Raw genomic sequence first — 22,934 nt, forward strand, 5'->3', positions numbered from 1 at the left:
AAAGAAAGCAGAGAGGTCTTACAAGATAGAGCTGAGATGCGGTTTGAGTGAAGTATTTTTAATCTGCCTCTGAACTGCAATCACTATCTACTCCAGACTTTTCCAAAAGGGTAATTGTCTATAAAGAGAGGAGGAATGCCAGGAGGTTTAAGGAGCTGGGACAGAAAGGAGAAGATTGTGGATTCTTGAGAGAACATCAGTTCAGAATTGCTTCCAAGCTCCGGCTAGCTCTGGTAATGTTTTTCCTATTTGCCTTTGGAAATGAGCAAAGCTTAAGGCAGATCTCCTGTCCTAAGGAAGCCAGCTCCGAGACACAGACTTTTCTGCCCAGACATCAGCCAAAATTAAATTGTACACGTTACAGAATAGATGAACTTTGAAAATATTATGCTAAGTGAAAAAAGTCAGACATCGAAGGCCACATACTGTGTGATTCCATCTACATGAAATGTCCAGAATAGGTAAATGCATAGAGACAGAAGATAAATTAGGGGCTGCAAGGGGCTGGGGGATGAGGGTAATGTGCTAATGAGTACAGAGTTTCTTTCAGGGGTAATGAAAATATTCTGGAATTAGGGAGTAATGACAGCTGCACAACATCGTGAGCATGCTAAGAAACACTGAACTGTACGCTTTAAAAGGATGAATTTTATGTCACGTGAATTATATTTTAATTTTTTTAAATGGGGGGAAAATCAAATTGCAGCCGGTACCCTGACCTCAGGGAGGAGGCCCTTTCCCTTTAGAGCAGTGGTCCTTCAAAGGGGTCCCCAGACTGACAGAATCAGCATCACTGGGAAACTACCAGAAATACAAATTCACCGGCTCCATCCCAGACCCACATAATTAGAAATTCTAGGAATGAGGCCCTATAATCCATGTTTTGAGAAGCCCTCCAGGCGAACCTCATGCGTGTTCTTAAGGACCATTACTCCAGAGTAGGGGAACTCTTTGTGTAAAGGGCCAGACAGTAAATATTTCAGGCTCTGCATGCCACATACACAGGGTCTCACATATTCTTTTTCTTTTTCACAACTTCTAAAAAATGTAAAGGCCATTCTTAGTTCCCAAACACACAAAAACAGATACCAGGCAGATCTGGACCCTTGAGCCATGGTTTGCCAACTCCCTGCCCCCCCTCCCCTGGAGCAACACACTCCCATATTGGGAGATCTCTGGAGCCTCAAGCAAAGACAGGTGGATTTTTCCTCCATAATAAGGGAGTTGCACAGTGGCCTCGGGGCACCAGACAGGTTCCCCTTATAGTTGTGATACCCTCCTCCACGCCAAGGCCAAAGTAAAACCAGATCCTGCTTTCCATCCAGGCTTTATTAACTCAGTGTGCAGACAGTCGCTGTGTTCTTTCATGAAATGCATTCGATTCACAGTGATATCCTTTGATCGGTCAGTAAATTCTACTACACAAAACTCATACAGACATGGCCCCAGGTCAGCCACAACAGCCCCCTCTCCCCCAAGGGCCTGAGAAATCACCTAGAGCAGCCAGGCTGGGAAGGGCGAGCCGCTGCGCTTTGCTGTGTGTCCTTTAAGGCTCTTTGGTCCTGGTTGATTTCCTCTCAGAGGCATCCAAATAAAACTTCCCTTTCCTATTCAGTACACACCAGTCTTTCTTTGGTGTTTAACCCAACGGGCTGAGGAAGGGAGGTAGCCAGGAAATTATACCCACTAACATGTGCAGTTAGTGCCTACCTACATCCTTTTTACTCGGTCAGTGGATTTATCTTTTAGACCCAGAGAAATAGAATCGGATATGATTTTAGGGGCAGGAGAACAAAGCCAGTGTCAACAGGTAGGGCTTGAAGCACCACAAAACTCTGCTGCCTCACACAATGTCCTTTTTTTTTTTTTTGCACTAAAACTCCCGGGTGCCTGATAAACCCAAGTTTAGCAAGACTCCCAGAGAACCTTTCTGACCAGGGGGCCCTGGGGAGGAGAGTGGGGAAGAGCAAAGAGGAGCCCCAAGGTGACCCGGCCTCTTCCCTCCCGCTTCCCGAAGGAGCCAGAATTACACAGGTGAAAGGTTCCCTTGCCTGAGAGCCGAGGAGGAAGAAAAGAGGGGCCCTTCCTCAATCCTGGCTGGAACCAGAATCCTAAAGGTTTCCTAACTTTTCCAAACGGTTTGCTTGAGTGTCACCCCCAGGTCTCAGCACCTTCTCCCTGAGGGGGTCTCAGCTCCTGGTCTCCAGGGGACAGGGGTTAGGGGAGAGCAGAAAAAAGACTTGGCCTCTCTCCCCTTGTTCACGTTTATCCCCTGGAGTCCAATAAACCCAGGTGCCTGGGTAGAAGCATGAGGCATCCTCCCACCCCCACCCTCGTCCCCCCAAATCCACCCTGGCCTACAGGCCCTGTTGGCAAAGAGGAATGAGGCACGGGAATCCACAGTGGCTAAGGAGGAGCTGGTAAATATGGGTATGGACTGGTCCTTGCTGGGGTGGGGCATTTAGAGACCCTTATTGAAGTAGACATAAGGCACAGGTTCTCCATACTTGGCCTTGATAGTGTCTTGGAGCTCTGGTTCCAGATAGGAAACTGGCAATTCACTGAGAAGAGAGAAGGGGCTTATAAGTGTGCCACCTGGACGAGCAGCAAATTACCCTCAGATAAAATCCAACTCAGATGCCACCTCTAAGAAGCCCTTGCCCATTTTCCATCAGAATTATTAATGACCTCCGTACACTACAGTATGTTGCTTTTACTTCTATTGAGCCCTGACTTCATCTCCCTGGTGCTAAACTTCCGTCTTCTTCAAGATTACAAGCTCGGTGCTCAGAACACAGGAGATGTGTAGCAGGTGACTACAGAGCTGAGAGTACTAGGGAAAGGGAAACGGGCATCTTCTCCGTATCTATTCAAGCTATGCCTGGTCTCCTGGAGCTAGTACTCCGCCTCACCCCCACCACCCCAGTCTGATGCTTACCTTCCCTTTCCCATCTCTCCTCACTCACCTCCTCTGCTCTCTGCACCCACCCCCCAGGACACGCAAGGGAAGCGGAGAGGTCGAAGCCGTCCACCCTCTGGCAAACATCAGCCAGAGTGAGTACCTACCCTCTTGTTCAATTTCAAAGACCAGATCCAGCCAGGGAGATGGATCTAGTAACTCAACCAGCAGGGACAGAAAGTCTCTTATTGTTCCCCCACCTTCTCTCCAAGGCAGCCTTTGCTCCACTGGAAGTGAGCAACTCATCCCTCTGCCCCTTGGAGCTCTGTTTCAGTTTACCATTCACCTGGGGTCAAGAGGCCCAGCGTTTAGACTGACAGGTACTTGTCCTTGGACAGATGCCTCCCTGCCTGCCCCTCCCTCTCTCCTTCGGGACACCAGGCAGGTCAGGGAGACCAGGGACAGGGTGCTCAGTAAAACCAAGTGAGGAATGAACAGCTGATACCATTTCTGCGGGAACAGCCCACATGCCACTGGCACCATGAAGATGAGGCTGGAAGAAAGGAGAAACCAAAGCATTAGGGGGTGTCTGGCATCTCACAGAGCCACCCACACCCCATCGCTGAGCCCCTCAAAGGAAGGGGGAGCCGGCGCCAAAGCTCCTCTCCCTCCAACCCTTCTCCTGGTCTCTTGGTGCCTGGAGACTCACTCTAGCACAGGACAGAATCAGCCCCCCCTACACTCCCCCTCACACCCCACCCACCCATCACTCAAGCAGATGAAGAAGGTAATGGAGTCACCAGGGAGTGTGGGCAGCAGCCCTAATGACCACAGGCAATCCCTGACGGATAGGGAAAGCAGCGAGGGGCGTGAACGCAGGGTCCTGCTCCTGTACTCACTGAATGCCCGAGCTGTTGGAGAACAGTGAGGGCAGAGCTTCTCAAACTTCACTGGGCATGCAAGGAACTCGAGGAGCTTGTTCAAATGTGATGCTAATTCAGTAGGTCTGGGAAAGGGCTTGAGAGTCTTTATTTCTCACAAGTTCTCAGAGGATGCGGATCCAGGACCATGTTTTACAGGATTTGGGAATCTAACAGACCTAGGTTCGTGTCCCAGCTCTGCCACTTCCTAGCTGTGCAATCTTGGGCAAGTTCCCTCTGAGACGGCAGAGGGGTACTTACTCTGCACGGTTACTGTGAGGATTAAATGAGATAACATGTGTGACACATCCAGCCCATGGTAACTGCGCCCTCAGTGGGAAATCAGTTAGCAGAAGACAGCCTGGCATAACGTTAGACCTGCTAAGGATCCAACTGCAGCGCCAGCAATTACCAGCTAGAGACGCGTGGGCAAGTTTCTTCATCTGGGAAAGGAGATGATGACAGTATGTACACCTCGAGGGCCGAGGGAATAGGCGGAAATATAGACGTGAAACAGCAACACAGTGGCGGCACACAGAAAACATCCAATGCATGTTAGCTTTGGTTGCTGTCATTAGCCTCATGGCCTCACAAAGCATGAGTAATGCTGGGACATGTCCGGTCAAGGGCAGGCACCTAAGAACGCTGCCAGGACTCATGGCGCTTCCCTCCCGTGCGAGGCTGGGACACTTAACGGGCCCAGGCTGTGCTGTCATTTTCGATGGCTCATCTTGTTGGATGTATTGAGATATAACTGACATGTAACACTGTGTAAGTTGACCGCCGGCGTGAGCGAACCCCTCTATCACATCACATAATTCATTTCGTTTTTGTGGTGGGATGATCTCATCATTTTTGTCTCTTCTCTAAAACTACTGAAGACCTAAGGTCAGAGGGGAGACCCTGGGACAGAAGGACCCCCAAGGGTTCCACTTTCCACTCCAGTGTGTGCACAGTGCCAGCCTGGCGCCCTCAGAAAGAAGGGGTGAGAGCGCACCAGAGGGGCCACAGGCGTGAAAGCCCGGGCGCTTTTGAAGTCAGGTAAAGGAGTACATGTTTTCCAACATGGGTGACACAAGAAGACAGATCTTGGGCACCCCACCACAGAACCCCAAACCGAGAAAATACGATAACTCACAAACACCCGGACAGCAGAACCTGCAATGGGGCGTGCAGCACCCGGATTCTCTGCACAGAAACAGACAAAAGAGAGACCCACGTGGGACTTACACACTTCGAGGTGAAACCCACACTGGTCACCCAGCTAGAAACCCGCAGGCGGGAAACCCTGGCTCTGCAGGGTGGGGAGGGGGCTCTCCTTGCTCTCGGCAGACAAGGCCGAGAACTGGGCAGCCAACGGGCACCGGGATGGGCCCTACTTGAATGAGGTGCAGGGTGGGAGCAAGAGGGAAGGGTAAGACAGTCAGGAGCCCCCAGCACGTATGTGTTCTGGGCAGGGAAGATGCAAAGGAGAATCCGCTCACCTTCATGCAGCGCAGTTTCTCCAGCCTTTCCATGACGACCGGCAGCAGGACTGGAAGAAACCAGGAGAAAGGCTGTGAGACTCCCCCCCCAGATCCCTTTCCGAAGTCGGATCACAGACTGATTCTCCCTCCTTCCCAAGAAGTTCCAGAAAATACTTTTCATTTGGGAGAAGAATGGAAGACTGTAGGCATGGCCACACCCCACCCCTCCCCCAAGTCCTGACAGAAGGTGTTTCCCAAACTCCTCAACCTGCACACCTATAACAACAGGAGGACAAGTACCGCAGGCCCAGAGCATCCTTCTCAAAACTATCTTTGAAGCAAGTTTTGTATCCTGCTCTGTAACATGCACCTGCTGACAGCAAAACCAGGGCAGGGGACTTATTTTTCTCTACCACTGTCTCTCCAGCACCCCACACTGTGTCCAGCACATTGAAGGAACTTAAGGAATATTTGTTCAATGAAAATAACTTTCTCCACCAAATCTCTGATTAACTGACATTCCAGAAATTACAGTGTGGCTCTCCCGTGGCTCTTGGCACTCAAGCAAACCAGTTTGAGAAGCATGTCTATAGAGGCTGAGGTCCCACCCCCCACCCGAAGTGTGGATGAGGTCTCCATCACTTGTTCCAGGGTCCCCCAGGATGGGAGGGCTTCCCCATCTTACTCATGCCAGGGGCTGCCATGGTGATCCGAGAAATAACCACTTGGGTGATGCCTATGGCCGCAGCTCTCTGAGGGCAGAAAAGAGTAAGTTGTCAGGAATGAGCTTATCCAGTATCCACAGGCTGCACCAGAGGGCTGGGTCAGGGTCAGGGTCAGGGTCAAGGCCCAGTCTGAGCTGGTAAAGAGGAAGGGATCGACCTGTCAGGGGTTGAGTGACCTCACCTGACCCTCTCCCACCCAGCCACATTTTTATGGCTTCAGGATCAGAAACGACGGAGAAAAGACATGAACAGAGATATGGAGGGAAAATCGATGGGGAAGGAGGATGTAGTCAGGGAGAAGTTTTCTCAGCCCTACAGTAGAGCCCAGGCCTGCTCTGACCACGAAGAACAGGACAGGGTCTGAGAGGGAACTCCCTCCTCCCACCCCAAAGGCAGGCCTCTGCTCACCCGGGAATGACCAATCTCATTGTGGTTCCTGTCCTTCACGCAGATGCCCTGGATGAGTTCCCTAAACACAGACAGGAGGTGCTGGATATGGGAAAGGGGTGCTGGAAGCCTGCCAGCGATGTGACACACCAGGGGACCAAGGCCAGGGCACTCAAGCTCTAGAAAGCCACCTCCTGCAGCTGGCCCTTGGAGCGCCCTTCCCCACTCCAGAGAGTGGTATCCAGCCGTGACCTAGGGCAGAGGCTCAGAGAGCTAGCACTGGGCCCCAACGGCCTAGGCTGAATCCGGAAACTGCAGAGCAAGTGTATGAACTTGAGCAAGTTCCCTAATCCTTCTAAAGACACAGTTATCCGCATCTGCAAAATGGGGATAATCATGGCACCCACTTCATGGGACCTGGTGAGGATTAAACAAGATAATGCCTGCAAAGTGCTAAGTCCAGTGCCTGACACAGTGACTGCTCCCAAACAGGAGCTGTTGGTCTCAGGCCAGTGCTTGACAGCACTGTATCCAAGACCAGGTGTGTGGTGGGGACTCATTCATTCGTTGGAAGGAGCAACTGGATGGGGGGGGGGGTGGGAAAGAGGAGGCGAGCAGTGTGCATGCAGGACTACTCTGTGGTGTGCTCTTTCTGCAAGGGCAGTTGTGATCACTTTCCATTTGCTACTAATCCCAAGAAAATGTGCCTTATAGATACTGGTGATGACGAGGAAGGCACTGATGCAAACAGGGGCAGCAGTAGCTAACGCTTAATGCAGCATTTTCTTACAGTCCAGGCGCTACTTGGGGCGCTTTACCTCTACTACATCATTAAATTTTATAACAGAGGAACATCTATACTTTCTCTAGTCAAGAAACAAGAGCTGTGAGACACAGCTGGTTTCTCCTTTCACCTTTCCTGCTGTGACACTTACAGCCTGGTGCCTGGAAAACATCTATCTGCCCCTCTGGCTTCCTCAAAGCTTCTTGGTTCTGTTATATCTTTGGACACCTCGCTCTGCTGCGTTTCATTCTGTAAGACATCCCCAGGGCTTTGGAAGTAGGCTGAGTCCACAACTTAAAGACAGTTGCAGTTGAAAGCACATGAGCTGGTGCCAAACCCCACAGGTCCTCGCTAATGCCCCACCCCTGCTCCCCATCACCCACAACACACATCACAGATGAAACCTAAGTCACCCGCCACTCCTGCAGCCATCACTGTTGGAGCCGCCAGTCCTCAGGGAACTTTCAAGAAGCGCAGTTCGGCTGCCCTCCCCACACCCACCTCAGCCCCAACGAGCCCCCCCACTGCCTTGGTTTCTTGCCTTTCCCCTGCTAGCCTCACGGTCTGTAGGGAGGAAAAGGGATCCCTGTACTCACTGCTGTCGCATCATTGGGATGTTGACACAGTTAGCCGCAGCCACAGCGGCAAAGGGCACCCAGCGGCCCACCAGGGGCGGGGCTCTCTGTGGGAGAAGAGAACAATGGGAGTAGGTCAGGCTCCCTGGAGATGGGGGTGGAAGGGGCTTCAGGAAGACGGAGCAAGAAATCAGCCCTCGCTACTGCCACGCATCCTGACACTCAGTCGGGGAACCCAAACTCCCTCAAAGGCCCGAGAAAGACCAAATGGGCGCAGCCCTGCTGAATCTCCCACTTGGCTGGGCTCTGGCCAAACCCAACTCATCCAGACCGGAAACGGCCCCTGCCTGGTAAAAAAAAAAAAGTTTTCCCTAGGACTTTGCTGCCGCCTAGTGGCCACCATGCCCACAGCAACCCCAGACGGTACCTTTGTCAACGTGTTCATGCCCACAGCAGTGGCCACCGCAGCGGTTGTGGCAGTGACGTAGGAAACGGCCATCTGCCTAGTGGAGGAGAGAAGATGTTTGGGAGCGGGGACCCTAGCTGGCTGAGGGCAGGACGATGGCTTGAGTGATAAAGGCTAGAAATGTGGCTTCATGCCTGCGAAGCTCATGTGATCTGTCCCCAGCATCACCTTGTGATCTCCCCCCAACTCACTCAGCTGCTCCAGTCCCCTTGGCCTCCTTTCAGTACTTTAAACACACCAAATGCCTTCCTGCTCAGAACCTTTGCATGTTGCTGCTCCCTATCCCGGGAATTCTTCCCTGGGCTCTTGCATGGCTAAATCCTTATCTTTCAAAACTCAGCTGAAATGCCAGCTCTGCGGAAAGGACTTCCCTGAACAGCCTATCCACACAGATGCCCCTCTGCTGTTCTCTGTCTTGTTATCTATTTATTTCCTTAATGGCAGCAATCACAGTGTGACATCATTACGCTTGTTTTCCTTTTTTTTTTTTTTGGCTGCGCCATGCGGTATGTGGGATTCGGGATCTTAGTTCCCTGACCAGGGATCAAACCTGTGCCCCCGGCATTGGGAGCATGGAGTCTTAACCACTGGACCACTACGGAAGTCCCTATGCTTGTTTTCTTAAAAGACCTTCAACTCTAGGGCTTCCCTGGTGGCGCAGTGGTTGAGAGTCCGCCTGCCGATGCAGGGGACACAGGTTCGTGCCCCGGTCCAGGAGGATCCCACATGCCGCGGAGCGGCTGGGGCCGTGAGCCACGGCCGCTGAGCCTGCGCGTCCCGCAGCGGGAGAGGTCACAACAGTGAGAGGTCCACGTACCGCAAAAAAAAAAAAAAAAAAAAAGACCTTCAACTCTAGAGAGCACACATGTCTTACTCAAATGTATCCCTGGCACCTAGAACCATGCCCAGCACCTAATACACACTCAAGAAATATTTGTTGAATGAATGAGTGAATGAATGAATGTTGAATTGGTCTAGGAAGAAGATACTCTCCTAGTCAGCCTAATACTTCCAAACCCTGAAAAGGGAGACCTGGTCACTTGCCCAGGGCAGGTCCCACCCAGGGAGGACTGACGGCCCTGGAACCTTTTAGAAGGGCTGTTCCCCTGGAGGCAAGAGGACAGCCACCTGCTCCAGGCCCACATGGATGGCCTGGGGTTCAGGTCTCCTACCTGACCGACGTGGGGGAAGCTGCATTCCTGTTGGTGTAGTTGACTAAGGCATTGAAGGACTGGTTCACCCACTGCCAGAAGATCACTGCCGGTATCGTCCTACCAGGAGGGGGGCCCGGAGAGGCAGAGAGGAGGATGGAAAGAGGGTTTGGGGCACACCAGTCAAACCACGTTACCTGCCGCTCCCCAAGCTGTTCCCATACTGTTTCCTGCAGCTGCGCTCTTTTGCACAGGCTGTCCCTCTGACTGGAGCATCCACACCCCCTAACCTTTCCATACATGGCTGAATCCTGCTCTGTTGAGAGATCTCTTCTTCCTTGGAACCTTCCCAACCCTTCCCCTGCCCTTCCTGAGACACAGTTAGTCATTCTATGCTCTCTGCTCCCACCGCCCCATATTCTACCCCTAACCTACCACTTGGCAAGCTGGGTGGTAACTATTTACTTCTTGGTCTCAACAAAATTGGGCCCCCCTTGAAGGGAGGGACTAGTCTTTATACTCCCCACACCTGGCCCAAGGCCTGGCTCAACAACTGGGTAACTGAATGCGTGGGGGAGAGAGGGGGGAGAGGGAAGAGAGAAAGGGGGAACAACAGAGAAAGTTTCTCTCCCCAACTGGGCTGAAAGGGTATCCCAATATTTTTACTTGGATATTACATTATAAAAATACATTAAATTCATTGTTGAATAAGTACTTTTTAAAGAGGGAATTAGAATAGCTCATCCGTTGAGCACTCTTGAGAGGCCTGCCTCAGTTTATACAGCCAGGCACCACTACTTCCTGGCTGTGTGAACTTGGTCATATAACCTCTCCAGAACCTCAGTTCTTCATCTATAAAATGGAGATGAAAATAGTACCTCTCTGTAGGGTTGTTGAGATTAAATGAGGTGATAACATGCAAAGAATTTAACACAGTGCCTGGTAGCCCGTCAGGGATCCATAAGGACGGCTATTACTATCACCCTACTGTGGCTCCCTGCCTAACAGGTCCATGCGGCTGCACCTGGCGCTGCCTTGCTCCCGGGTCGCACCTGTAGAACTGGAGCATGAAGCCCGTGATGATCATGCCCCCGGGGACCTGGAAGGACATCCGCCCAATGACGTTCATCTTGTCCCCGGTGTCAGGGTGGAAGGCCGAGTCGTACAGCTTCTTGGCGTAGAGCAGCTGCTCCACTCGCGTGCCTGGGGGCACAGTCCCCATCCTGCCACCAGGGACCACAGGCGGTGTTACCTCCTGACCCCTGGCCCCTCGTCTTCCGTTTCCACCTCGTCCCTAGGGCACCCACCAACGTCGCCCCAGTGCCCCCAGCCCACTCCCCTAACCGCTCACCTGCTCTTCTCCACCATCACTTTGGCCCAGTCCAGCTCCCACTCTGGTACCAGGACGGTGCGGGGGTCTGTGACATTGAAGAAATGCTTCACCCGCCCTAGGAAAGTGCACTGGTCCCAACGGGGGGCATCGATATTAAAGCCAGACAGGTCAGCCTCCATCCTGCTCACACATAAAACTGTGGACTTCAGGAACAGAGGAAAAATGAAGATTGCCCTCAGAGCCTGCCCTGGAGGCCCTTAGCACCTCCCGCTTTGGTAGACTGACGGCTCTCACCAGCCGCTAGCGTCATCTGACTCAGCTCAGGAAGGGTCCAGTGAATGGTCACCAGTCTGAGCAACTGGGCACCAACGTGTGTTTCCTGAGTGCCTGCTGGTGGCCAGCCTGGCGCTTGATCGTGCTGTGGGCGAGGCTGGGGAAAGGGACAGTACAGTGCCTGTCCTTGGGGAGCTGAGTCTGACTGGGGAGCAAGAGCCCACCTGTGGAACAACAGATAATACATACAGCAACAATAAGCACGGGAGATGAGAGGAAGCTGAGAAGGGGGACACAAAAATCAAGGGGGGCTTCCCAGAAGAGGTGGAATGTGAGTGAAGCCCCAGAAGGTAGGACAGATCTATCTGAAGGAGGAAGAGGCATGGGATCACACTGAAAGTAGAAACAATCCCTGATAAAGATGGAGAGGACAATGGCATGATCACCTTCAATTCAGTGTGGGGGGGGGGGTGGGAGGGTGCATGCCGGCCCTATGAGAGATCCCGGGCCATGGTTGTCGCCCTCAAGGCGTTGCAGAACAGGAGAGAGACAAGTCAGTCAACAAGGACAGTAGTGTGACAATGCTGCTGATGGACACGGGGAGCAGCAGAAAGCCAGAGAAGAGGTACTAAAACCGAGGTGACTCTGCATCTCCTGGTTTGCCGGGGCTTGTTGTCCTGTGGTAATTATTAAAAGCACCCCCTCGACCTCAAAAGTGTCCCAGTCTGGATGATAAATTATAAGATCACCTTATCTAAAATGGATGAGGGATTCTGAACATGCTTTGTGAGAACAAGAAATAAACAATGTTTTGAAGGATGCATGAAAGTCAGATGGATGGAGGAGAGGTACCCCAGACAAGAAGAGGCAGTGTTTAAAGCACACAGTGCACATGGGGACCTGATGATGACGGTGACAACACTAACTCTTACTGAGCTCCTACTTGATGCTACACGCTCTGCTTGGTGCCTGACGTGCATTTTCTGAATTCATCTTCACCGTAACCCTATAAGATAGAGATACTCTTACGTTTAATGCCATTTTATAGATGAGAAAACCAAGGCACAGGTAAGTAACTTTGCCAAGTCACACAAGCACTTGCCAATAACAGAGCCAGGATTTTAATTCAGCCTGACTAACTTCAGAACCCCTGCCTATAATGAGGTTCTGGAATCCATGACTTGAAAAACTAAGGCGGGTCTGACACGTGAGGAGCTTGGAAATGGTCACTCCTGTCCTCACAACAAAAAGAAGCTGAACAAACTGAAAACCCACAGCTCTTCTTAGAACCATCAGGGAATTGAGGTCACAGGGCAAACAACTGCCCCTGAACGTGGAGAGACAGGCAGAGAATCACAGCTTAGTGGGAACAGAAGCCCACCCCTTGGGGCAAGTACCATAGGAAACTTAAACTGTGATTGACAAATTGCTGGAAGTTCAGTGTGGACAAGCTTGAGAGTTAAAAATTCCAGGGGGATTCAATCTTTGGTGGCGGTGTGGGGAGATACACTTTTGTGCGTTTTACCTCCAGGAGCCCACCAGGTTCTCAGGCTGAAGATCAGAGAAAAATTCCTTAGTGCTTCGGGCAGGGAGATGGGAAAAGTGGCCATTCTGAAGTAGACCCAGAGGCCTCTGCGATTTTTAACAAGGCCTGCCCTCAAAGGAGCCTAGCCTGTTTCACCAGAGCCTAACTACCTTGGGTCTCACCAGAACCTAACTGACTTGGGGGAAGAGAAACACCCAACTCCACCCCTTCTAGCTTTCCTGTCTCACCTAAAGGGAGTAAGGGGAACCTGAGAAGGACTTGTGAAGGTCCAGGGGCACCTAATCACAGGACTATAGAACACTCCCCCTCCCCTCACACTGTCGGTGGTATAGGGCTCCCGTATAATAACAGGGAGAACTAACAACAGAACGAACCTCGAGTCTCAGACCTTATTTAAGAAGAGGTGTCTAGAAACCCAAAGACAACAGGGGAGACAAAAACAAGGACACCAGAGGAAATTTAACTTTTGACCCCTACAGCTTTAGCAAACAGTAATCACAACCTAACTCCTTGCCAGAAAAAAGTAAAACCTCACACACATCTGGCTTTCAACAAAAAAGGACAAGGCATCCTAAAAGGCAAAAAAAACAAAACAAAACAAACATCAAAACCCCACCGTTTGAAGAGACAGAGCAAGCAAGCATCAGAACCAGATGACAGAGACTTTGGAATTATCAAACCAGGAATTTTAAATAACTATAATTAATCTGCTAAGGACTCCAATGGGAAAGTGGGCAACATGAATGAACAGACAGATGATGGAAGCAGAGAGATGGACACTCTAAGAAAGAACCAAAAGGAAATGTTAGAAACTAAAAATACTGTAACAGAAATGAAAGTGCCTTTGATGGGCTCATCAGTAGGCTTGACATGGCCAGGGAAAGAATCAGTGAGCCTGAATATGTGTCAACAGAAAATTCCCAAGACTTCCCTGGTGGCACAGTCGATAGAGCTCTGTGTTCCCAATGCAGGGGGCCCAGGTTCGATCCCTGGTCAGGGAACTAGATCCCACATGCATGCCACAACTAGGGAGCCCGTAAGCCGCAACTAAGGAGCCCACGAGCCACAACTAAGACCTAGCGCAACCAAATAAATAAATACATACATATTAAAAAAAAGAAAAGAAAATTCCCAAACTGAAAAGTAAAGAGAAAAAAGAATTTATAAAAAAACAGAATAGAATATCCAAGAACCTTGGGACAATTACATAAGTTGCAACATACATATAAGAGGAATACCAGAAGGAGAGGAGGAAAAGGAACAGAAAACATATTTGAAGTGATAATGACTGAGAATTTTCCAAAATTAATGACAGAAACGAAACTAGAGACCCAGGAGGCTCAGAGAACAACAAGCAGGACAACTATCAGAAAATCTGCACCCAGGCATATTATATTCAAACTGCAGAAAATCAGGAAAGAAGCCAGGGCTTCCCTGGTGGTGCAGTGGTTGAGAGTCTGCCTGCCGATGCAGGGTACACGGGTTTGTGCCCCGGTCCGGGAAGATCCCACATGCCGTGGAGCGGCTGGGCCCGTAAGCCATGGCCGCTGAGCCTGCGCATCCGGAGCCTGTGCTCCACAACGGGAGAGGCCACAACAGTGAGAGGCCCGCGTACCCAAAAAAAAAAAAAAAAAAAAAAAAAAAAAGCTATGGCTTTTGAGCTTTTGCCTGAAAATTTCAGGAAGCCATTAAAAGATTTCAATAAGAGTGACAAGATGAGATGTGTAGTTTAGAAAGAACAATCTGGGGACTTCCCTGGTGGTGCAGTGGTTAAGAATCCACCTGCCAATGCAGGGGACATGGGTTCAAGCCCTGGTCCGGGAAGAACCCACATGCCGCGGAGCAGCTAAGCCCGTGTGCCACAACTACTGAGCCTGCGCTCTAGAGCCCACAAGCCACAAGTGCTGAGCCTGTGTGCCACAACTACTGAAGCCCACGCGCCTAGAGCCTGTGCTCCTCAACAAGAGAAGCCACAGCAATGAGAAGCCCGCGCACCACAGCAAAGAGTAGCCCCCGTCCGCCACAACTAGAGAAAGCCCGCGCACAGCAAAGAAGACCCAATGAAGCCAAAAATAAATAAATAAATTTACTAAAAAAAAAGAAAGAACAATCTGGGAAATCATATGAAAGTAAATAGGGTATGGCAGGACCTCACAGGATGCAGATACCAGCTGGAAGCGAACCCCTAACAATCCACGCAAGAAGTGGGGCTCAAATGAACCCAGATGCACCAGAACTGGGAGGAGGATCAAAAGAAGAGAAGCTTTTAAAGCAGCAGAATCTGAAGATTTGCTAAGTGATAGGGTATAGGAGGAATATTCTATCAGTCAGGGCTCAACCACAGAAACAGAACCAATAGGAGATTTTCTACCTATCCATCTACCCATCAATCTATCTACCCACCTACCTCCCTCCTGGAATCTGTAACCTCAGGGTGGCGGGGGCCCAGCCCTTTTTTTTTTTTTTTTTTTTTTTGCGGTACGCGGGCCTGTCACCGCTGTGGCCTCTCCCATTGTGGAGCACAGGCTCCGGACACGCAGGCTCAGCGGCCATGGCTCACGGGCCCAGCCGCTCTGTGGCATGTGGGACCTTCCCAGACCGGGGCATGAACCCGTGTCCCCTGCATCGGCAGGCAGACTCTCAACCACTGCGCCACCAGGGAAGCCCCCCAGACCTTTTTTAAAGGGATTCCATCTGATTAGGTCAGGCCACGCAGGATAATCTCCCTTTAGATTAACTCAAAGCCAACCACTTAGGGATTTTAATTACATTTGCAAAATCCCTTCACCACGGTACCTAAATCAGTGTTTGGTCTAATAACTAAAAGAAAGTATGTGTTTGTTACAAATTGGCTGATTCTCCCTCAGAGGCCCATCCAACTGGAAATACAGCAGAGAGGGGGTCCTGGGGACCCCATGGTCTAGCCCAGTTGACCCATCACAAATACCTAGAGTGATACCAGGGTTTCTGACTGGGGCAATAACGTGCTGAGACAGAATATAGAAAAATAGGCTTTAAGGGAGAAAACAGTGAGTTTGACTTTCCTTGTGTTGAGTTTCAAGTGCTATGAGACTTTCTCAAACACAAGAGGCTGCCATCTGTCTCAGCCCCTTTGTAAATATTAGTCCAGGGTGCTATTCCTTCCCCTCTTCACTAAATAACACCTGCTCATCCTTTTTTTTTTTTTTTTTTAAGGAATAATTTTCAGATTTACTGCTATATCTTCTACTACTATGTCATTTGTCTTTTTTTTCTTGAAAAAAAAAATCACCTGAGGATTTTCCACATATATTGAATTACAAGTTAGCAGGCACAGCTTGAGCAAGATTTAAAAAGCTACCCTCTTCAAAGTTTGCTGCCCACTGAAGGGCTGGCAGGCAGGAAACTGGATGTGCTGGAATGCTGAGTTGGAGGACTGACGAAATTCACCAGGAAGCCACTGAGATTCTGGGAAGCTGCTCACAGCGATGCTGAGGGAACTCAATGGGAAGACATCCACACGGGTGCTGCTGAAACTCACTGGGAAGCTGCCTGGTGGGGTGCTGTTGAAACTTGATAATAGGCAAGCACCCAGACACCTGGAAGACTACCCCTTCCTCATCAGTGTTCCTCTGGCGCCCTCTACTGGTAGAGCTTAAAATCATCTCAGAGGGCAAAGGAAAAATGTTTACAACACCAAGTATCATAAAACAGGGCAAAGAAGGGTAGATTTGGAACTAAGGACCAATAACCTATCTGGCACAGATACACAACTTACCTTTTTCGTTTAACATCTTAGAGAATTCTCCATTTGAGATATACAACTCTATCATTCTTTTTAGTGATTATATAATATTTATGTGCCTAAATTTCATTATTTGATAGACATTTGGGTTATTTTCAGTTTTTCACTGCTATGGTGAGCACCCTTACACACATCACTTTGTGTATATGGCAACTGTATCTTTTTTTTAATGCTGTCTTTTTAAATAAAATTTATTTTGGGTTGTGTTGGGTCTTTGTTGCTGTGCAAGGGCTTTCTCCAGTTGCAGCAAGCAGGGGCTACTCTTCGTTGCGGTGCACGGGCTTCTCATTGCAGTGGCTTCTCTTGTTGCGGAGCACGGGCTCTAGGCACGCAGGCTTCAGTAGCTGCAGCACTTGGGCTGGGTAGCTGCGGCACACAGGCCCTAGAGCACAGGCTCAGTAGTTGTGGCGCACGGGCTTAGTTGCCCCGTGGCATGTAAGATCTTCCCGGACCAAGGCTCGAACCCATGTCCCCTGCATTGGCAGGCGGATTCTTAACCACTGAGCCACCAGGGAAGTCCCCATGGCAACTATATCTTTAGGATTGATTTCTAGAAGTGGAATTGCTGGATCAAAGGATATACATGTTTTAAATTAAGTCTTTATAATACAAACTGATTTTTCACGAGTTGTGTATGATAATGCTGCTTTAGTCAAACTTTCACCAAAATGGGTATTATAAATCTTTTCTTTGTTTGCCAATTTGATGGGGAGAAACAATATTGTTGTTTTAATTTGTATTTTCTTTTTTGTGTGTGTGTTACGCGGGCCTCCCTGTTGTGGCCTCTCCCGTTGCGGAGCACAGGCTCCGGACGCGCAGGCTCAGCGGCCATGGCTCACGGGCCCAGCCGTTCCATGGCATGTGGGATCTTCCTGGACCGGGACACGAACCCGTGTCCCCTGCATCGGCAGGCGGACTCTCAACCACTGCGCCACCAGGGAAGCCCTGTATTTTCTTTTTTTAATTAAAAAAAAAAATTTTTTTTTTTTGGCTGCGCCATGCAGCATAATGGATCTCAGTTCCCCAACCAGGGATCAAACCTGTGCCCCCTGCAGTAGAAGTGCGGAGTCTTAACCACTGGACTGCCAGAAGTCCCTAATTTGTATTTTCTTGATTCTTAATGAGATTAAGCATCTTTTCATATGTTTTTGGCCATTTGTTTTTCTCATTCTGAAAACATTGTCTTTTTAAATTACAGAAGTAACTTTTGTAATAGTTCAGTGCCAAAGTATATAAAGTGAAAATGACAGTGGTTAACATGTTAAAAAAAAATAGCTATCTTCTTGAGTTATACAATCATCTAAATCCAAAAGCACTCACAGACTTGAGCAAACAAAGCCAGTGTTTCATATTAGGGAAAGGAAACATATCGCTGATGGAAGCTGCAGACCTAGTAAAAAATAAATGTTTTATACTAAGTAGTAGAATGAAAGGACACTTCCACCCAAGACCACTACCTCAATAAAGACCCATGGGTTATTACGGCTGCAAAGGAAGTTCACCTCAGAATAAACGGCAGCCTTAAAAGCGGGTGCATTAGCAAGTAATTTCAAGGGCTCCCCCCACCCCCGAAAACAGTAACCTTTTGCTCTGCAGAGACAGTCTGAGTGACCTGCAAGGAAGCACCTACCTGTCCTTCACATCTTCGCTCACACCTCCTTTCCTCAGAGTAACCTCTGAAGGACCCCCTTCCTCCCTCCCATGCAACTAGATCCGCTGCTCTGCTCTAAGCCCTCTTGGCTCCATACTTTTCCCTCAGAGCCATGCCAGTCTGTCATGATACTCTGTGGTTTTACATTAATGCCCACCTTCCCCCACTAGGCCATAAGCTCCCTGAAGCCAGGAGTTGCGTCCATTTTGCTCACCACCGTTGCCTCAACGCCTAGCACAAGGGTTCGAGTATTTGCTAAAAAAGAGGTCCAGTTGGTCAGCAATTGGATATTTAGGCTTAAAACCCAGCATGGAGATCTGGGTTAGGAGTAAAACAGTGAGGGAGCAGCACGGGGGTGGCGGGTAGTTTAAGATAAAGTTTTCCAAGGAGAATACACAGACTGGGAAGAGCAGCGATCCAAGGACATACCCTGAAAAACCACTATATTTAAGAGGTAACCCAACAAAAAGATGAGAAAGAACAACCAGAGAGGTGTGGCAGGCAGGAGAAGCCAACAGATGAGGCAGAGCGAGAGAGGCGATCAAGTTTTAAATCGTCTGTTAGGGTGGGAGAGACTTCGGCAAGCTGATGGCTCAGGGTGAGCCACTTCCCCAGGAGGGAGGAGAGGCCCACTGCGGTGGTTCCGCAGCACCCCTGGGGGGCCCTGGCTCCGTGACTCAGTGGCAACCTCTCGGGGCAAGTCAGACGGCCCACAGCAAGAGCCCATTGCCAGGACTCCGGCTTCCCCCTCTCCCACCCCCCCACAGAGCCCACAAGAAAGCTCCGGGCTCTGCCCTTTGGGGACAGACTGACTCGGCTCCTGCAGGCTGGTCCAAAGACCAAAGACATTTCACCCAGTCCCAACTGAAGCCAGGGGTGGGAGGAGGGGAAGAGTTCACCTCCCTTCACTCTACAGAAAGGAAAAGGAGTTGGCCTTGGCTTACAGAGACCCACACTCCCACCGGATACAGACAGTCCCAAATGCTATGCCTCCCCCCAACACACACACACACACACACACACACACACACACACACACTTCTCAGCCAACCCTCTCCACCCTCAACCCAACAATCCAACATTGGAAAGTCCTCTGACTTTCACAATGGAAGCATTTCTACCATGAGGGGGTAATCATTTGCTAAATCATGCAAGAACCTTTGCCTTCATTACCAAGGTCAGGATAGGAACTGCCCAGTCCTGTCTTATGTAAAACATACAGGGAAAAAAATCTAAATTCTATGTCTCAACTTTTCCCCCCACGCAATGGCCCCCAATGGGGGCAGTTCCGTGACTCCTTCAGGGCAAACTCAAGCCCTTCTGTCACATACTCCCATAGCATCCTGTCCTCCTTTGAAGCAAGCTGGGTTTTTGTAATTGTCACTTTCTTGTTATTTACAGTTATCAGTGTAAAATTTGCCTCCCCTAACAGACTATAAGGTTCACGCTATAGCCCTCATCTGCCCTCTAAAAGCACTTACTGCCTGCCTGAAATACATTCCAACTTATTCTTGGGTTCTCTGGGCAACAAGGATGTCCCCCCTTTTTTTTTTGTCAAACTAAGAACCTGCCTTGGTTACAGAAGCTTTCTTTCACGAAGCTGCAAATTGTCTACCCCTCCTATACTGAGTCCTACTGGTCTTAAGTTTTCTTCAACAGTTATGATCCCTCTTCCTACACGAACCATATCTAATACTTCCTAAAAAGGTGACTATTACATCCAGGGTTCTGCTACAGGGAACAGTGGGAGGTGGAAATCAAACAGGTGACTAACCAATACCTCCCTTTCCTTCCAGGATTAGAGAACGTCACGGCTCACAGACATTAGGGATCTCAGCTTACAGATGAGGAAACTGATGCCTAGGAAGGTTCACATGGATTGAGCCAGCATGGTGAGCATTTGTGGCACATGTGGTCCTACACTGTGGCAGATATAAATGTGAATAGATCCAGTCCTGTTTATCCAAAGATCTGACAACAGCTAGGGCCATATTTTCCCAAGGTTACAAGGCTTAGGCAGGAATTCCCTAGAGGTCCAGTGGTTAGGACTCTGCCCTTCATTGCTGAGCGTGCGGTGCCAAAAAAAAAAAAAAAAAAGACCACAGGTTACAAGGCTTAGGGTCACCCAGATAGGTCCTCTATCCACTACAGGGTGCTTGTCTTGAGAAAGAGAGAGCGAAAGAGAAAGAAAGAGAGGGAGGGGGGCTTCCCCGGTGGTGCAGTGGTTGAGAGTCCGCCTGCCGATGCAGGGGACACGGGTTCATGCCCCGGTCCGGGAAGATCCCACATGCCGCGGAGCGGCTGGGCCCGTAAGCCATGGCCGCTGAGCCTGTGCGTCCGGAGCCTGTGCGTCCGGAGCCTGTGCTCCGCAACGGGAGAGGCCACAACAGTGAGAGGCCCGCGTACCGCAAAAAAAAAAAAAAAAAAAAAAGAGAGAGGGAGGGAAGAAGGGAAAAGATTTAAAAAAATGATATAACCTACTTACCTCTCCTGAAGTAATGCTCGTTCTTCCAGGGAGAGCTGATTTTCTCTGGCAGACAGTATCAGAGTCTGGAAAACAAGCTTCCGAACCTCTTCTGTTGTATCCTTTTGCAAGTGCGGGGGAAATACCCAAGATCTTCCCATTTGAAACCCCAGGTAGGGAGAAAAACAAAACGTCATCGCTTGTACTCCCATCAGAGGAAGATGGGAATCAAAGACTCAAGAAGTTCAGACACAGGGCTTCCCTGGTGGAGCAGTGATTAAGAATCCTCCTGCCAATGCAGGGGACACGGGTTCGAGCCCTGGTCCAGGAAGATCCCACATGCCGTGGAGCAGCTAAGCCCGTGCACCACAACTACCGAGCCTGCGCTCTAGAGCCTGCGAGCCACAACTACTGAGCCAACGTGCCACATCTACTGAAGCCCGAGCACCTAGAGCCCATGCTCCATAACAAGGGAAGCCACTGCAATGAGAAGCCTGCGCACTGCAATGAGAGTAGCCCCCACTCGCCACAACTAGAGAAAGCCCACGCGCAGCAACAAAGACCCAATGCAGCCCAAAAAAATAAATAAAAGAAGTTCAGACACAAAGACCACTGAGATGGCGAGGGCTGGTGTCAAGGCTGCCTAGAGCAAGTTGGAGAATGAGACTAATAATTAAACCAGCAGACCCTGGTAGTATATACTTTTGTACAATCATGTGACTCCGAGGCAACCATGATGTTAGACACCAGGCAACTTAGAAAGAGAGGTCTGCTTTGCCTCTTTCACAAAAGAACCAACAGGCTAGAGACGGGTGGATTGAAAAGAGTACATACTCTGAATTAACCATTCACCTTGCACCTCCTTAGTCAAGGTTCTGAACTGAGTTTTCTCTCCAAGCATCTGATGCAGGTATGCAGGTAGCAGATGTTTTTAAAAATACTTTACTTGAATGCATAAAAAGCTAAGGACCATTCAGGGAAAATCTGCCTTTATTCCAATGATCTTAACTAGGCTGAAAAGGCTGCTGTTCATAAAAGCAGCAAAGCCCAAAACCTGGATGAAGCTATTAACAACAGCTAAGCCATGGGACCTCCCTGGCGGTCCAGTGGTTAAGACTCCCTGCTTCCACTGCAGGGATCACTGGTTCGATCCCTGGTCAGGGAACTAAGATCCCATATGACGTTCCTCGCGGCCAAAATATAAAATAATAAAAACTAAGCCCCATATAGCACTTCCTAAGTGCCAGGCAATGTTCTATGTACTTGACATATAATAATCCTCACAAGAACCCAATGAGGTAGGTAAGAGGCACATACACACACACATCTGTAAACCTCCAGGTGTATCATCCATGCCCACACTTTATCTGCTCTTAAAAACTTCTGGATTTACATCTCAGGTATAAGCCACTCTGTTCCTCCAACATGGACAATACAATGTGGTGTTTAATAATTCCTCAAGAGTCAGAAAGTACTAGGTTCAAGTCCCCACTCTTATCGCTTAAAATAACCAATTTCTAGGGCTGTGAGAATGAAATGGAATCTTGTATGAAAAGCATTTCACTAGGAAGGATGTAATTTCCATGGGGGCAGATTTAGCCCCCTGCTGTGTCTCCAGGGTCTGGAATACGACCTGGCACAAATGTTATAACTCTTCTTTCTGTCCTCTGCAGGGGGAAGGGGTGGGAGGGAGGTAGCACCCAGAATCCCTCCCACTGTTTCTTGCCTGTAAGTGCAGGCCCCTTTTTGCCTCCTCCGGGGCTGCAGACGGCGCACCGACCGGTCCAACGTAGATCAACGAAACTATCCTTCCCAAAACGTCTTTCATCCCCGCTATCAGCTCACCCCAGCCCTCAGGGCCAGTCCTCAAGCAGCTTCTTGCCTTCCGACAGGCAGCCTCCCACCACCAGGAGTCCTCCAGCCCGGATTCTAACACAGGTGTGTGGAGATGGGTGCGCAACCCATGACTTCCCCGCCCCTCAGCCCGGCACACGAAGGTGCTGGGGGCCGTAAAGGGGAGGTCCACAGGTAGACCCTTCTCTTGCCACGTGGCTTCGGCAGGTGGAAGCCCAGCCCGCGCTGCAGCCCCTCCTGGGCAGAGTCAGGACAGAAATGCAAGCTCCCTCCGGGATGTGGGGACTGGAGGTATATGTGGCAGGCGGACTCCTCCCAAGACCCCTTACCTGGTCCCGGGAGGAACGCACTGAGACAACTGCTACCAGATGCACCCCGCGTTGGCAGCTTGGCCAGGGTGCACTTCTGGCCTCGGCCCGGGAACCGCCCCTCGCCCCGCCCCCACGCCTCTCCTTCTGGGCCAATCACAGGCCGGGTGGCCCCCGTCAGCCACGTGGGCGAGTTTTCACCATTCCCCGGGTCTTCACCAGCCTGCCACAGCCTCCAGCCGCTCCAGCAGCCCGCCTGCGCAGTGGGAGGGCACATTGGCGCGCTTGCGCACATTGGGAAAAGAGGAGCTGGACCCCGCCCCGTCCTGCTGCTTTGCTCCTCCGCTG

General features: G+C 50.1%; 2 protein-coding genes across 10 annotated transcripts in view; one reads left to right on the plus strand and one right to left on the minus strand.

Annotated features, from left to right (window-relative positions):
* Nucleotides 1-1,318: 1,318 nt before the first annotated feature.
* SFXN2 (sideroflexin 2) lies at nt 1,319-22,662 on the minus strand (the record flags this gene model as incomplete). Of its 9 annotated transcripts, none has more annotated exons than XM_079900894.1 (13): nt 1,319-2,561; nt 3,405-3,452; nt 4,958-5,007; nt 5,304-5,353; nt 5,971-6,037; nt 6,419-6,479; nt 7,778-7,863; nt 8,184-8,259; nt 9,395-9,493; nt 10,426-10,596; nt 10,725-10,909; nt 20,446-20,577; nt 22,608-22,662. In XM_079900894.1, the coding sequence occupies 11 exons, from the start codon at nt 10,883-10,885 to the stop codon at nt 2,462-2,464; spliced, it is 969 nt and encodes a 322-aa protein (XP_079757020.1). In that variant the 3' UTR covers nt 1,319-2,461. The 9 variants fall into 9 exon arrangements, 8 of the variants coding, with proteins under 8 accessions (XP_079757020.1, XP_079757019.1, XP_079757016.1 ...); XM_079900893.1 differs by having other exon boundaries at nt 20,446-20,522; nt 22,608-22,660; XM_079900890.1 differs by having other exon boundaries at nt 20,446-20,510; nt 22,608-22,647.
* The window catches only part of ARL3 (ARF like GTPase 3), a 32,834-nt gene continuing 32,357 nt past the window's right edge, over nt 22,458-22,934 (plus strand). Inside the window, exon 1 of the mRNA XM_079900900.1 lies at nt 22,458-22,933. Within this exon, the coding sequence (XP_079757026.1) occupies nt 22,574-22,933 (360 nt within the window). The 5' untranslated portion in view covers nt 22,458-22,573. The remainder of the gene's footprint in view (nt 22,934) is intronic.

This window comes from Stenella coeruleoalba (genome assembly GCF_951394435.1).
Source record: "Stenella coeruleoalba genome assembly, chromosome: 16".
In the NCBI taxonomy this organism is placed as follows: domain Eukaryota; kingdom Metazoa; phylum Chordata; class Mammalia; order Artiodactyla; family Delphinidae; genus Stenella; species Stenella coeruleoalba.